The sequence below is a fragment of the Fusarium proliferatum genome (assembly GCF_900067095.1).
Source record: "Fusarium proliferatum ET1 genome assembly, contig: FPRO_scaffold006, whole genome shotgun sequence".
Lineage (NCBI taxonomy): Eukaryota > Fungi > Ascomycota > Sordariomycetes > Hypocreales > Nectriaceae > Fusarium > Fusarium proliferatum.
The window spans coordinates 1342242-1357134 of record NW_022194795.1 but is presented as its reverse complement, the minus strand read 5'-3'; the positions used below and the strand labels follow the sequence as shown (position 1 = coordinate 1357134).

Here is a 14893-nt window from a genome sequence, read left to right as displayed (position 1 = left end):
ATCGAGACAATGTTGTTGCAAGTCGCAAGTCCTCTTTCACGGAACCGTTTAACACTCCGCAATAGGATGAATGAATGAGTGCCTACCTAGCTAGGTACGTACCTAACCTGGCGAGATCGGACCCACTAACTTAGCCCAGCCTTTTGGATCCGCTCCGCTCCACGAAACCCTTGTCTTAGCTTTAGGTCTTTTCATCTGCTTCCACATGAAAATCAGACAATTCAGATCCCCTCAGGACACCAAGAACCGCTCCAACTCCATGGAAAATTCGTCATTATGATCTCTCCGAGTCGAGGCCTCGTCTTGAGAGCCTGTCGCATCCAGTGCCGTTTCGCGAGCTCTACCCCTCGGCCTCCACGCCCCAATATCAAAACACCAACGTCTCGCCCTCCACCCAAGATCTCAAAAACTTACAGACCGTAACGACTCCTTAATACATGCGATGCCAGATCGATCATACTGATACAGCACGCCCAGAAAGCCTCAGTCTCCAACCTCTCCCTCGAGTTCGTCGACCTCGGCAACCCCTGCACAAGCAGAAACCCTCCGCGATCTCTGGGCATCGACATGGCTCCCTCTGACCGGCGCAGCTCTTCTCGCCGGTGCCCTTGGCTTCTACATATTCGGCACAGCTGCCGCATCATTCAAACCGACGCCATGCAGTTGCACCGGCGAACATTCCACACCGACCGGCCGGCCCCCGGCTCTCGATGGCGATAATGCAGAACAGTTCGACAAGGAGCTGGCTCTTCCTGAGTGGTGGATGGGTATCACGAAGCTACGAAAGCGCATAGCGGAGCGTGCAAACGGACATGTGTTGGAGTTAGCAATGGGTACAGGGCGGAACTTGGAGTACTTCAACTGGGAGCCATTGACCCTGCGTGCAGAGGGCAAGGCTGGTGCCAAACTACCAAAGGGCGTGGCATCGTTTACCGGTCTCGATATTTCGGTTGATATGATGGATGTTGCTCGAAAGCGACTCGTCAAGACAGTTCCGCCCATGGAGAACTCTGCTCCCATCGTCCGCGCATCTACCATGGCCGATCACACCGGAGGCCAACTCTCGTATCTTGATTCCCAGCTCCGATTAATTCATTCCGACGCTCACCACCCAATTCCCGGTCCCGCGACTCCCAAGACGACGAAATACGATACAGTTATACAGACCTTCGGTTTATGTTCAGTGTCAGACCCTGTCGCTGTAGTAAATAATTTGGCCAAGGTTGTGAAGCCAGGGTCAGGCCGTATCATTCTGCTCGAACACGGCAAGGGTTGGTACGGTATTGTCAATGGACTTCTCGATAAGAATGCCGGCAAACATTTCGAAAAGTATGGATGTTGGTGGAATCGTGACATCGAGGGCTTAGTCGAGGACGCCGTCGCCAAAACACCAGGCCTTGAAATCGTCAAGGTCGAGCGACCGAACATAATGCAAATGGGCACATTGGTATGGGTTGAGTTGAAGGTCAACGACAAAACCTCGTGACCACTCAACACACACAAATGCAAATGATTGATATGAAAGGAATGAGATGGGTTGTAGAATATAGGGTGCACCACGTATGTACAATATTCAAAAAGTCGAAGCACTATGAGCGGCATTGCATTTTTAGAACCTCAGCTTCCGCATCCTTTGTAACGCCAAATGATCAAAACCATGGGATGCTATGATCCCTTTTCCAGGTATCCCAATCCCGGTCCAAACCCAATCAAACCAAAACACCGAACTTGTCTAAAAATACAGGTACTTCCGCAGGCGCCCCTCCATGCAATTAGTATGTAAGTATGTCGTATATCCGTCGTCGCAGACATGACGGAATCAAATCATCTAAATCGTCTCTCCTTGCGCCTGCCCAGAGAAGTCACAATTGCTTAGCACGTATCAAGTAAGCAATCAAGCTCATCAATTTCGATGCTCTCAGCGCCGCGGTCCCACTCCATAAGCTTGCTAAACTTGAGCCAGCTCTCACCATCGTCCTCTTTTCGCAAACTGGATGCCGTGTTTGACATGGAGCTAGGCTTAACTGCGGGGCTGGTAAGGAGGGCATTTGAAGTGAAGATGCGATGGTCGCCGAACCAGAAGTCGTCACGGTACCCATACTCTGAAGTGTGGGTGGTGCGATCCGCGGACTCAGCAACAGGGATGTCCTCGGCGAACTTGCGTTTCTGTAGGAAGTCGGCCGTTTGTGTAAACTCCCGCTCATCTTTTTCCAGGGGTGGTGAGTTGTGACGGCTGTTGCGACGGTTTGGCACGTAACGGTGATGAGAGGGAAGAGAGCCGATGGGTGTGAGAGGCATGATAACATCATCGTCGCCTTCCTCAAATCCATGGTCCGAAAGGTCAACCTCAGGCGATGGGCTGAGTTCTCGCCGGCGAGCATCGTCATCGGAGCCGGAATCATCCGTCAGAGACACCGAAGGAGTTTCGAGGGTGGCATGAGCAGACACTGTGGAGTTGGGTTCGGGGATGGGCTGACGAGGACAGGTGGTGAGGAAATAATAGGTCCTTCGAGGGTGGACGCTCTCAAGTTCCTTGGCGAGAGGGCATGGTTTTGTGTCACTCCAGCATTGTCGCTTAGCATATGAGGCCAGCCTTGAAGAGATGATTGCGCAAGGGTTGGCAGAACTGGGATTGAAATGTTAGCGCACGAGAGCTGAGGGGTTGGGGGGGATAGCAGGTGGCTTAAACTTACTGTTGAACAGAGGTAAGACGTTGTGCCAGAACGGTAGCGAGCTCCTTGACGAGGTGAGGACGGTTTCCAGTTGATTGCAATTGAACGATAACTGCCTCGACAATGTCGTCGTTGATGGTATCGAAGTCAATGGCGGACTGGTTTGTATCAAGGTCGAGGCTTGAGCCTGGTGTAGGTGAAGGAGGAGGTGTCTGCTCGATGGCAATGTCGTCGGAATGCGATCGCTTCTGTCGCTTATTGGGATGCGCTTCGGGGGCCTCGGAGCCAGACGAGGATGGTGACAAGGCGGAGGAAGCAGCACTTGATGAAGACGAAGACGATCTTGAAGCGTTCTTGGAAGCAGCAGCAGCAGCAGCTCGAGCAGCATGTGTCATTGGGACATGAATCCCAAGGCTGGGTAAAGAAAGCGACTTTCGGCGCGTGTTGTAAGGCATGGCGACTGTGTTGAAGCGAGACGGGGGACAATATTGGACAAGAGTAGAGCTGTCTACAAGATGATGGACTGTCAACTTGGGAGACAGGTCAAGGTCACCAGAACTTCGCTGAGCAATTGTACGTAGTAGTAACCTCAAGAGTTGAAACAGATCCGAGAGATCTATAAGGATCTACTGTATTGATTGATCTAGCGAGGGCACGGCAACAGACAACTGGTGATGCAGTTTATGTGCACAGGCAGCGAGGCAAGGCAAGGTATGGAAGATGGATGGATGGATGGATGAATGAAGGAGGAGGGGAGAGATAGATAGATAGTCGAAGGGGGTGGGAGTGTTTGGTTTGTTATTGAGACGAGTGGGTTTAGATTTAGACTGGAGAGTTGAAGCCGAGGGTGGAGGCGGTCTACGGATGTTGACGACACAGGCAGAGCAGGAAGGAGCAAAGACGACGGGACGCAGGCAAGAGCAAGGGAGCAACGATGGCAACCACGAGGAAGGGGATTAGATGGGGGGCAAAGGTGGGTGAAGAGGGACTGCAGGTGCTGGGGAAGACACCTTAGAAACGGGGAGCTAGCTCAGAAGGGACCTTTCCATGATTCAATTCTTGTAAGCTGATAGGTTCGGAGACAAGATGCTTGTCTCCATCGACTGACTTCACTTACAAAAGAAGGAGCGATTATCCTTAGGATGACGGGAAAGAATGGCGCTTGGTGTTGGGTCTGCCACACTTTTTTTTTTTTTCGCAGACGCAGCGGAAAGAGCACGAGAGCTTGAACTTTTTTTCTTTTTTTTTTCTCGTTTCAGCCAAACTCGATTGGTCAAGACTGGCGTGCATGGCTGCCGAGAAGTGGATCACGCTAAAGATCGGTGGGTCAGGCAACTGTGGGTATCTGGGAGTATCCTTGTAATTCATGTCTCCAGCCGCAAGACCCAAATGTGAAAAACGACCGACCCCGACTGACAACACTTTTTCTTCCTCATTGCTTTTGCTTGGGTGGTATTGGTGTCCATATTCTAAGTGTGAGGGAGGGGTTCTGTAGGTAAGCATAAAGTGTTGGTTGGTATGCAGCTGGAGAGAAATATGACTCCTTTGCAGGCAACAAGCAGCCATTTCAGCCTTTCTGTACCAATAATCAACCATTATTCCTAGGCATACACAGTACTGTACATTATCGATGATGTCCTACACCAAGAGGCAACAGAACTTACGCAACCAAACAGGCAAAGAGCATCGGCTCGGAGACCTTAATCATCAAACTTACTCTGTACAGTTTAGCCATCTTGACTCGTCAACGTCTTCTATTTCTTTTCTGCTTTTGGTCTAGCTGCACTGCGGCGACTGTAATTGGGCCACTGTGACAGCCTCTCATTGATAGCCTCGCCTCGTTAATGATGGAATGATGGAGTCTTGTTTTTCCGCCTCATCCGCGGTTTTTTGGGACCCGGGCCACTTCGGGTCGATGTTTGTTAATAAGTAGTTGGTTAGTGCGTTCTCGGAGGACCCTGAAATCTTTTTTTGGGGAACGCCCGAGAATGACCGTGGATTTGAGCTCAGGTATCGACAGGCATTGCATTGGATGGCTAATACAATACGTTGAACTGCGTGTCACGATAGTAGGTACCCTGGACGTGACCTTTTTCCCCTACAGATCACACCGCATCTGCAACTGCATCAGACTGCATCAAGACTGCATACACATTTACTCCGTGCAACCATATTCTTACACCGCATTCTCTCTCGACACGCTTATGCTGTACGAGACAATCAATCAATGCATAACAAGCGTGGAATAATCGGAAAAGAGGCCCGGTGTAATTTCTAATCGCGTCCTCGGTACATACGTGCGGAAGACATACTGTGAGCAAGTTACGTACCCATATTGAAAGTCGATGGAGATGACGAGTGGGCCGAATCATCAAAGAGTCTCCCCAAGACCGCGGCGAGGCCCTCTTTTGAATCTCGAACCCTTGATCTGGCGCCTTCAAACGTCTCCATTCACCCGTCGCCCATGGCAATTCAAGAAGTGACCTATTTCCTAAAATTGACGGTAATAACTGTGTCTGAGGCCGAGTCCAAGGCTAGCTAGCAAACGATGTGTAAGTTATGTGACACTGCACCCTTCAATGAGGGACAGTATCGGACTCGGCAGCCAATAGCGACATTTCTATTTCATCATCTCTCTTCTGCTCACGATATATGCAGTGGGTGGGTTTCAGTCCGCTGTTGCCGGCCGAGGCTTTCTTTCTCCCATGACTTGCAGTTAGCCGTAGTCTCGTCTTTCTTGTAAGTGAGTGAGTGAGAACATAAAATTTTACGCAGCAATACGATGTCCGATTTTTGCTTTGTTTGTCATAATCCCATGTTCACTATCTTATGTATACCATTGATCTTGATAACCGACATTCGATTGCGATATCCTGCCCTTGCAAATGTAACTTTGACCACCTCACCTCGCTCAATGTCTCTCAGCCTACTGAACCCCCTGAACTAGATCTGGTCAGATCCCACCACCAGCCTCCATCCAATTCTCTTACACGACTTACGCAGCATCCATTTATTATCCACCACTAACAATTCCAGCAGCTCGGGGTGCAGACGCTGCGTCATCTCTCGAATGCACGAATTGCCTCCTGATGATCCAACCTGTCGAGGATCACCATGGGGATTTACCCTACACTGACCTGACTGAAGAGTACATACGGATAGAGAACGGTTGAATGTCACTTCAGAGGTGCATGCCACGAGGTGGATCATCCAATGATGCATCTCTAGCTCTGCCCCTTGCGGCGCCAGCTGCGACAAGCGTCTGCCGCTAACATGGATGCTCTCCACTTACGCCTAGACCTTGCCCAAGCTTCTTCTTGTCTTGATCACAGCCGTGACCGGGTTAATTCCCTGTTCAACATGGTTCGATGGGCTTGCTTGACCTGTGCTGTTGTAATTGCCGGTCACGTTATGCCGTAAGTCAAGTAGACGTCGTCTCTCAAAGCCAGAATCTGCCTCTATATATTCCTTGGTGAACCCTGCTCACGTCCTCTCCGTCATGAAGTCAGGGTAAGACTTACGCCGTAGATCGCTCGAAAACCAGCCTACGAAAAGCCTCCCTCCCATTTCCTTGCAAGTCCCGTCGTTCGTCGAACTCTTCGTGTCTTGGCGCCTCTCCTCGTACTCCTTGCCTCAGGCCGCCGCAGCCGTCTTGTCGGGCAGGTCGAGGACAGCGCTAAGGAATCCTTATTATATGATTGGTCAACTGAAGATCCCCACCTTTGCTCCGCTTCACGCTTCCTTAGACTTGTGCCTTACCTAAGTGCAATGGATGTGCCGAAGACAGCCTACCTATCCACCATGAAGGGAGAAATTACCCTACCCTATACCCAGCACCTCCCCTTAGCCCAAGGGACCCTCGAGTCATTTTTTACTTTTCCATCCTGTCAATCGACCCCACCCCACCACAGTCTTCCCCCTCCATCATCGTCATACTTTTACCAACCACCAAAGCAAGCTCCTGCTATCGAGATTCACAAGCTCAGGCCGTCTACTGTTCCTGTGTCTGCCTCATACCTAATCTATCAGATCTGCTTGGTCCTACTGAAAGCTACTTCACAGCTGAAGGCCACCAAAGCTTAACCATGGAGCTTCCCTTTGTTACTCTCGACGTCTTCACAAACACTCGATATCGAGGAAACCCCCTTGCCGTTGTCACGATTCCCGCAGACAGAACTGTACCAGAGCCTACGCAAGAGCAAAAACAAAGAATTGCCCTGGAATTCAATCTATCAGAAACCGTTTTTATCCACGAACCCCGTCCTGATACCGATGTCGACAGTGATGTCACCCGCCGAGTGATCGACATTTTCACAGTCGGCACAGAGATCCCCTTTGCTGGGCACCCAACTATCGGCGCCGCTGTTACCCTCATCCCCCACGGTGTCGATACCGTCGTTACCAAGGCAGGCCCAATTTCTCTCACCCAGACCCGCCCTGGTTATATCCAAGCTGCTATCCCGCACAATGTTCGTCGTCACAGGAAGACTCTTGCCGATCTGTCTGCCCCGGTCGCTGCCCAAATATCCCAGGACCCTACGATACGCGAATCCGAGCTCCAGGCCCCGCTATTCAGTATCGTCAATGGCATGACCTTTGCGCTCATCAAACTCCCGGATCTCGAGCATCTAGCCAAAGTTGAGATGAGCGGGGTAAACTTGTCTGTGGACGAACTGCTTGACGACGGCTGGCAAAACGGCCTCTTGCTGAAGTACTACTATGTTGTCAATAGCCAGCGTGAAGACGACGGCATAACAGTTTATTCCATCCGCTCGAGAATGATGGAAGCATCCATGGAAGATCCTGCGACAGGCAGTGCTGCGAGCGCTCTCTCTAGCTATCTTTCGCTTCAACAGTCGAGCCTAGTTGATCATGGCTTCAGATATGAGATTGACCAGGGTGTTGAGATGGGCAGGGAGAGTAATATTGTAGTTGACGTTGATGTAAAAGAGTCCGAGATCGCCACGGTCAAGCTCTCAGGAACAGCTACTCCCGTAATGCGTGGTCATGTCACCATCTAATTGAGAGAGAAGACATACTGTTTGTTCCCAACCGCTCTATAAAACCCAGGACCCAAATCTTATCACGTATTTTACCAAAAGGGCAGTATTCCGAAACCAATCATGCGCCTGGTATGTTCTTCCGACAACATCGTAACGACTATCGTACAGTGATACAGTATTACTGCAATGCGGTATCGGCCTGAAGACATACTCGCCCCCCCAGGCGAGTCTGCCCCAGGGCCGTAGTAACACTTGCGCCTCTATAATCTGAATTCTTTTTGGACCCAACGCCCCGTGCCTCTCTCATAATGATGCACCGCCAAAAACCAAGAGTTCCGCCAATAATAAAATACGTTTCTCCTATAGATTCCTCCTTGTGACGCTTTACCCAGTCCTATTCATTCCATCGCGGTGTGACTATATGACCCACGACCTATGCTCGTTGAAGCACGTCTGCAAACTTTTTGGCAACCTAGAGATAACGTTAGTATCCGTCCCGTGTAACAGCAAGCAAACATCTGACTGACCTCATGACTCTCGTCATCGATGAAAGGAAGTTTGAAGAATCCATACTTGTCTTCATTCTTCACAAGCTCCACAACAGTGTACAACAGACCCCATGGCTGAGGCCAGAAACTAACCAGTCGCTCAAGCAGCACTCGGGTGATGTCCTCGCGGAATTCATCTTCCTCAGGATCGCCGAGATCCTTGGCAAAGATGGAAAGGAGCGCCTGACTGAAGAAGGCAGTGTGGGCGCTGGGATATCGAAGTTGGTTGACTAGGCTAACAAGGATATAATACCTGGCCTCGGCAGGGAGTTCATGAATGATTAGAGAAAGAAGTGACACTTCATTCTCGTCACCAGTCAGGGACAGGTCTGCGACAGTTTGTGTTGCCTTCTCAACAGCACGGTGTCCGATATACAGAACGACAGCGTCAATAACGCTGGTGTTGGCGACCACAGGCACATGGCCGTAAGTAGATGCCTTTGGAGTGTCATGTGTCATGGCGTGTGTGATGTTGGCAACGATATCTTCATTTGGTCCATTTTGAAGTGCTTGGTCTAGGACCTTGAGAAGACTGCGAGACTGAAGTGTCACGCTGGCCTCATTCATGAGACCGGCAAAAAGGCGCATATCGTCGAACTGGATCTTACCACCAAGCTCGTTGAACCTAGGACTCTGCTGAGGATTTGCAGCTAGGACAGCATTGATGAGCTGCGTGCAATGAGGTGGAATGCTAGAGCAAAGCTTAGCATGATTGGCCACGACAAATTCGGGGAAGTCGTGTTGTAGAATGACGAGCAGCTTGAAGCAGGCCCGGTAGATGTCTTTGGCAACGTTAGAAACCTCGAAAACCTTCAACTGATCACCGAGAGTGTCGAGTAACTGGCAGAGCAGGTCGGAAAAGGGGCCCCAGCCAACACCGTTGGGCAACTGCAGAATTGCTGGCATGAAAGCACGGTGCTGAACAAGAGACATCCAGCCGTAAACAAAGCCGGGAACATACAAGGGGTTGATTTTGAACAGTCGCCGAGCGATCCTCAGAAGAATTTCACGACGCTCATCCTCAGCTAGGCTCTCTGAAATCCCCTGGATTTCGTAAAAGAGCATGGACAACAATCTGAAGAAAACGCGCTGGCTCAGCTGCTCTCCGCGCTTGACATGGTGGTTGACGAGAATGAGCTCAATAAGTGAAAGCACTGAGTCGATAAATGCAGGGCGAGTAGATGTTGGCTCAAAGCCCATCCCAATGAACGTTGCAATGAGCTTCGCAAGGGCATCTACCATGACATAGGCATCGGCAAGGGAACCACTGTGGACAATGTAGTCGAAGCGCTCAATCGACAGGTCGATGGTGACGCGGATGAAGACAAAGAGGTCATCCCTGTTCTGCATAACCCCTTTAGCGTGCAGCTGCTGCACGAACGCCGTGACAGCCTTCTCAGAGGCATTATGGTTTCGGCAAAGATGGATCCATTCATCGAAAACATATTCTATCTGTTCGTGTTGGAGAGCCTGACTGTCAGCGTGAGTCGGCCGTGTCAGACCGGAGTTGCTGAGCTTTGACTTGATGCGTTGCCCAGCGGCGGAATCGGGTTCATCCGAGATCCATGACCAAGCTGCGTCCAGCGTCAGGGCAAAGTCGGCATACAAAGCAATCGGGCGAGAGTCAAGCAGCGTCAGGTCGAGCAGGTGCTCCAAAAAGTCAAGAGATCCCTCTTTGCGGGCCTGCAGTGCTTTCGACATAGCCAGATCGATGTTTCTCCAATCCAAAAGGTCCGTCCGAACCAAGGCCGCGAGCAGAGGTAGGCTCAAGAAGGTGGAGCCAGGCTGCTGGCTGAAGAGAGTTCGAACGCGACTGTTGAGAACAGGACCAGCGATCTTTCTAAGCGTCTCTAAAACATGAATTAAGCTCTCGAGAGCCAGGTTGTCGTCAACCTGTGAGAAGATGAGCTGAATGATTTGTTCCGCAGCGTAAATGGAAAAATCTTCATGGTTCTGCGAAGTCTTGATGATGTGCTGGACGAGCGCGTCCACAACGTCCACAAGAGGAGATGGGCGCGGTAGATCCAGGAAATGTTCATGGGCAGACTCGGTGGCCACCCTCATGAGTTCCTGAAGTAGCTTATTGACCCGCTCGGCTAGATTACGAACATCCATCTGGAAGCCGGGTGATCTACCGTTAGTCATTGCATTAGCAGCGGTATGAGGGGGCGCATAGGGCTGCATCTGAGCACCCAGATGCTGCTGAATTGAGGGGGTCTCTGCAGGAGTCGGAATACTAGGGATAGAACTAAATTGATCCTGTAGTACCTCGTTGGCCAAAGATCTGGTCGCATCGGATGCTGACGGGCCATGTGAAGGTGTGGGAAGCGTGGCGCTTCGTGGTTGCCTGGCGAAGTCTTCATAAATGGCCATCTGCTCAGGGTTGAGGCCATTAACATTCGGTGATAACTTGAAAGGATTAGGAATAGCCATGGCCCACCGGCTGAGGCTTGAGTCGAAGTAAGGATCGTTGGGTCTCTGAAGGCGATGTCGTCGACGAGCCTCTAGCTCCGGTTCGATCATCTCCTCAATTTCAGGCACAGCCCTTTCCTCAGCCTGCTTCTCAATGATATTGCAGGCTAGGTCCAGGTTAGAGTTAACACACATAATAATTGTACCCTCGGGGAGCCCTTGAGAGAGATCGGTGGAGAGGTTTCGCATGTAGTTGGTGAAGTTGGCGCGAAGGGGTTCCTTGGACGTAACGAGGGCAAGGCTACCGGCAGTGGCTTTCACCATGCTAATAGCAGAGTTGCGTACACGGTTCTCGTCAGGCTCTATAGCGAAGTCCTTGTGTATCATCTGCTGCGTAGATATGGCGGCAATTGTAACAGAGCGATCAACGACAGGCTGGATTATATCTTGTAGAGCACGGCTGAGGGCCGTACGAACAATCTCGTGAAGACGAGTAGTGCTGACCACCATCTCATTAGTCGGGGGGATAGTAAGCAGAGGACCAAGATCAGGAATGGTTGGCGCAAGAGCCTGAGGTGAGAGTCCAGCACCCACACCGGAGCCGATGCCATTGAGCGATAGGTTCTCAAACGCGTCCAGTTGTTCAGGGGGAAGTGTCTCTGACGGTTCTTCAATGATGGGTCGGTTCAGAATTTCGCCTGAAGGTTCGATGCTCCTGTGATCGAGGTTCAAACCCTTGCACAAGACCTCGATCTCAAACTTGAGATTGAGTTTCAGCTCGGCATGGTGATAAAGCTCAATTAGCAAATGGATAATATCCATAAGCCATGGATTCGGGGGCCTGAAAACGGCCGATGTGGCGCCTTGAGTCAGAACTTTGCACACAAACGGGATAACAACAATGAGTCGCTTCGTATCGTGAGCCTCAATCAAAAGCTGCTTGAAGGCGATGTTCTTGTGTTTGATGGGACGATCTCGTGCCAGGGTCAGAAGACCTAGCCAGCCTCCGAGATTTTTCAGGTGAGTCCTTTCCGTTGAGTTCTGCATGGTCGCCTCCGAGTTCAGCATTCGGCACACACTGATATAAGTCTCCCTTAGGACCTCACTCCAGAGAGCCTTGTCCTCAAATAGCTTAACCAGTTCGAGATAAACATGGTGGTAGTTTGGCTGCATCTTGGCGCGCTCCTCAACAAGGTGGCTAGCAAACCATTGTTGATGTCGGCGCTCCACGGTCTCTCGAAGTTCTTGACACATGGCCTGCAGTGTACCTTCGGTGATATTGTTGAGAACGAACTGGACCTTGTCCTGAGCACCCTCGTCAGGATCTTCAAACTCAACGTCCATAGCCGGCGGATCGACGTTCAAAGCAGCAAACGCAGGCGCTTGACGCTCAACATTGGTCAGTTCATCTGAGTTTCCATTAGGGAAACCATCGCCTTGAAATCCTAGACCATGAGGTGTTCCGGCGCCGTTACGCCCACGGGCCAACTCTTCTTCGTGCTCACGGACGACCTCCTCTGCCTTTTTGAAAACTTCCGTGTTGTGGAGTCCAGGAATCTGGCAGAGCTGCCTGCAGAACGCAGGCCATTCTCTGAAGCGAATGAACAACTGCATCAGTGCCTGAAGGCCAAACTTGTACATAGGTTCATCAGGAGAATGATCCCTCACAGCTTCCAAAATCATGCCCAGTCCAATTTGAAGAGGCAAGTTTGAAACGAGCTTATGCGAAATGATGCCACCGAATAGAACTGCGGTTGTTGCAAGAGCTTCCAGAGGATAGTCGGCATAGTGAGAATACTCATCGAAGAGCCCATGGATCATACATGCGAAAACATCCTGATCCAAAGGATCCCTGGAATGCTTATAGCGATCTAAGACCTCGACTATATTGCGAACCTGCACTTCATCACTATACATCTTCTTGTAATGTTCCTCCATCCTGGTATTGGCGGTCGGAGACAGGAGATTCCCATCCCTTCCATTGGCGTCGATGACATCGTCGTAACCCTCGCCATAGTTGATCAGTCGGGGGTAAGCAATAATGCAAGCGCGCTGAACCAGGATCAATTCTGGCCTAGGAGGACTGGGCGAAAAGTCTTCAAGAATTCGCAGTAATGCTGATACGGTACGAACTTGGAGAGTCGTTGTGTTCTTAACAGAAGAGTCATCAGAAGTTCCTCGCTGGAACTGGCTCTCCAAGTTGGCCTTTATCATCAAGAACTGAAGCAGAGTACTATACATCTCTTCACTCCGCTCAGCATTGAACCGTGCCCACTTGGACAAATCCAAATATCCCTCAGCATGGGCCAGAGCGGCTAGATCGACCCCAAATCCATTCGACTGGTACACCAGTGTGTCAAGCCAGTTATGCTTTACGGCGTGCTCAAGAATAACCGGGAGGTCCATCGGCTTAACAGCATGAGTGTCTACCAAGCGCTGAATGACCCAGTTCTTGTCTTTCCTCCAGACACTATCCAGAACAAAGTCGTATTGGGGCGAACGCTTATAGAGAAAATTTTCGAACAAAGAATTGAGTGTTTCTACAGCCATTGGGGCCCAATGTTGCCGAGGTACTTCGAAGGCGGAGACCAGGAAGATGTCCAAATTCGGGACTACCACTTCTTGGAAGAGCCTCTTGGCCTCGATACTCGTCGACGCCATCATGGAACTAAGCGCAACATTGAAGATCGAGGAGAGCGCGGCAACGGATATTAACGGATGCTTGACGGCGACAATTGCTCGCTCTTGTACATTCTCAGGGGAGTTTGCGTATTCCTCAATAGTAATGCTGCGCTGGAGTCCGGGAATTGTCGTCGCGTCTAGCTGGTCGGGAGTCAAAGAGGCATAGGCACTAACAAAAGAGAGCTGAGCCTCGGGATTCCTCCAAACGCCGCCCCATAACCTCTGAATATCCACTATCAAGCCAGACTTGGAGTCCTGTGCAATTGGCAAGAAAGCTTGGTAAAGTCGAAGGAACTGCTGAGAAGAGACACGAGTCGATGGTTGGTCGAACAAAATGATGACCTCCATCCAGTCGAATGATTTCGGTAGGACTCTCCTAAGAGCAGCAACCAGAACACCAGTATCTTGCTGTGGGCTTTGACTAATGGCAGTGAAGGTCATCGCAGCTGAAACTTGTTCGGGACCCAACTGCAAGCCGCTGGGGCGGTTCTGTAAATAAGAGACACATGTTTCCTCGTCTCTGGTGAAATCGATGCCCGTTTTTTGGATATATCGAACTAGCCCATTGAAAGGCCTATCAGCAAGCACTCGACTGAGATCGAGAGCCGCGAGGATTTCGGAAGGCGGTGTACGCTCGGGAGACTGGTCCATCCATCGGCTGATGACACGTGTTTCCAATTCGCGCATAGAAGAAGCATTGAAGCTCGGAGGATGATATTGAAGAAACCGGTCCAGAATCAGGGCGATGAAAGATGGGGTTAAATCGGCATGGGCGTCTAGGTCAAATCGAGAAAGGATATCGATGAAGGAGGGAAAATTAGTAGACAATATAGCGTCGGCTGCCTTGATGTTAGAATACTCCCGGGACAAACTTCCTGATGGAATGGACCAACCTTTCGTCTTTAAATCTGCTCGAGAAGTGAGCTTAAAGGCTAGAGCTAATATGGTCTTCTCTAATGCATCGAGCTTGAAATGTTCCATGAAGGTAGAGAGATCAAAGTCGCGGAAGATGTCCTCCGTGGCACTCTCAATTGATTCAGCAATCTTGCTTGCTTGATTGGGATCGTGCGAGATCTTCTGCATCTCGGTAACAAGAATGTGATAGTTGTTCGGGCTTGTGCCGGGTCTGTTGAGGCCAGGGAATATCTGGGGCGCATTGCCGGCAACGAGCCGGGTGAAGTACTTGGTAAACACTTCCATTCCGTGTTCATCGATGAGCTGTTAAGTAGGTGCATTGTCAGCAAACTTGGGATATGTCCAGTAGCAATAGTGTAGCCAAACCTTGTTCAATTGGTCAACTTGCAGCTCCCACTTAGCACGGTCCTTGTCCTCCTTGATAGTACTGAGCAGAAGATAGACCTGTGCCACGACGATCTTTGTCAGGGAATTAGTGCCCGTTGGACTGCTGGCGCTTGGGCTTGCGCCAGCACTGAGAATGGCGGCCTGCGATGGGTGAGGAGAATGGCTCGCACCCGTCTGTAGTATCTGCGCAGGATTGGGCGAAAACGATCCCGCTCGAGGTGGTGGGACCATGGGGTTGTATTCGCGGCGGAGGGAGATGAGATGAATGAGCGCC

General features: G+C 50.7%; 4 protein-coding genes across 4 annotated transcripts; 2 read left to right on the top strand and 2 right to left on the bottom strand.

Moving 5' to 3' along the window:
* Positions 1–276: 276 nt before the first annotated feature.
* Positions 277–1486, top strand: FPRO_09521 (uncharacterized protein; the record flags this gene model as incomplete). The annotated part of the gene is made up of 2 exons (XM_031232921.1): positions 277–419; positions 478–1486. The coding sequence occupies 2 exons, from the start codon at positions 277–279 to the stop codon at positions 1484–1486; spliced, it is 1152 nt and encodes a 383-aa protein (XP_031082810.1).
* A 386-nt stretch (positions 1487–1872) lies between these two features.
* Positions 1873–3127, bottom strand: FPRO_09520 (uncharacterized protein; the record flags this gene model as incomplete). Its single annotated transcript, XM_031232920.1, has 2 exons — positions 1873–2626; positions 2694–3127. The coding sequence occupies 2 exons, from the start codon at positions 3125–3127 to the stop codon at positions 1873–1875; spliced, it is 1188 nt and encodes a 395-aa protein (XP_031082809.1).
* Positions 3128–6757: 3630 nt separating this feature from the next.
* FPRO_09519 (uncharacterized protein) lies at positions 6758–7693 on the top strand (the record flags this gene model as incomplete). The annotated part of the gene is made up of 1 exon (XM_031232919.1): positions 6758–7693. The coding sequence occupies one exon, from the start codon at positions 6758–6760 to the stop codon at positions 7691–7693; it is 936 nt and encodes a 311-aa protein (XP_031082808.1).
* A 415-nt stretch (positions 7694–8108) lies between these two features.
* FPRO_09518 (uncharacterized protein) lies at positions 8109–14850 on the bottom strand (the record flags this gene model as incomplete). The annotated part of the gene is made up of 4 exons (XM_031232918.1): positions 8109–8147; positions 8203–14156; positions 14211–14535; positions 14599–14850. The coding sequence occupies 4 exons, from the start codon at positions 14848–14850 to the stop codon at positions 8109–8111; spliced, it is 6570 nt and encodes a 2189-aa protein (XP_031082807.1).
* Between the last annotated feature and the right edge of the window lie 43 nt (positions 14851–14893).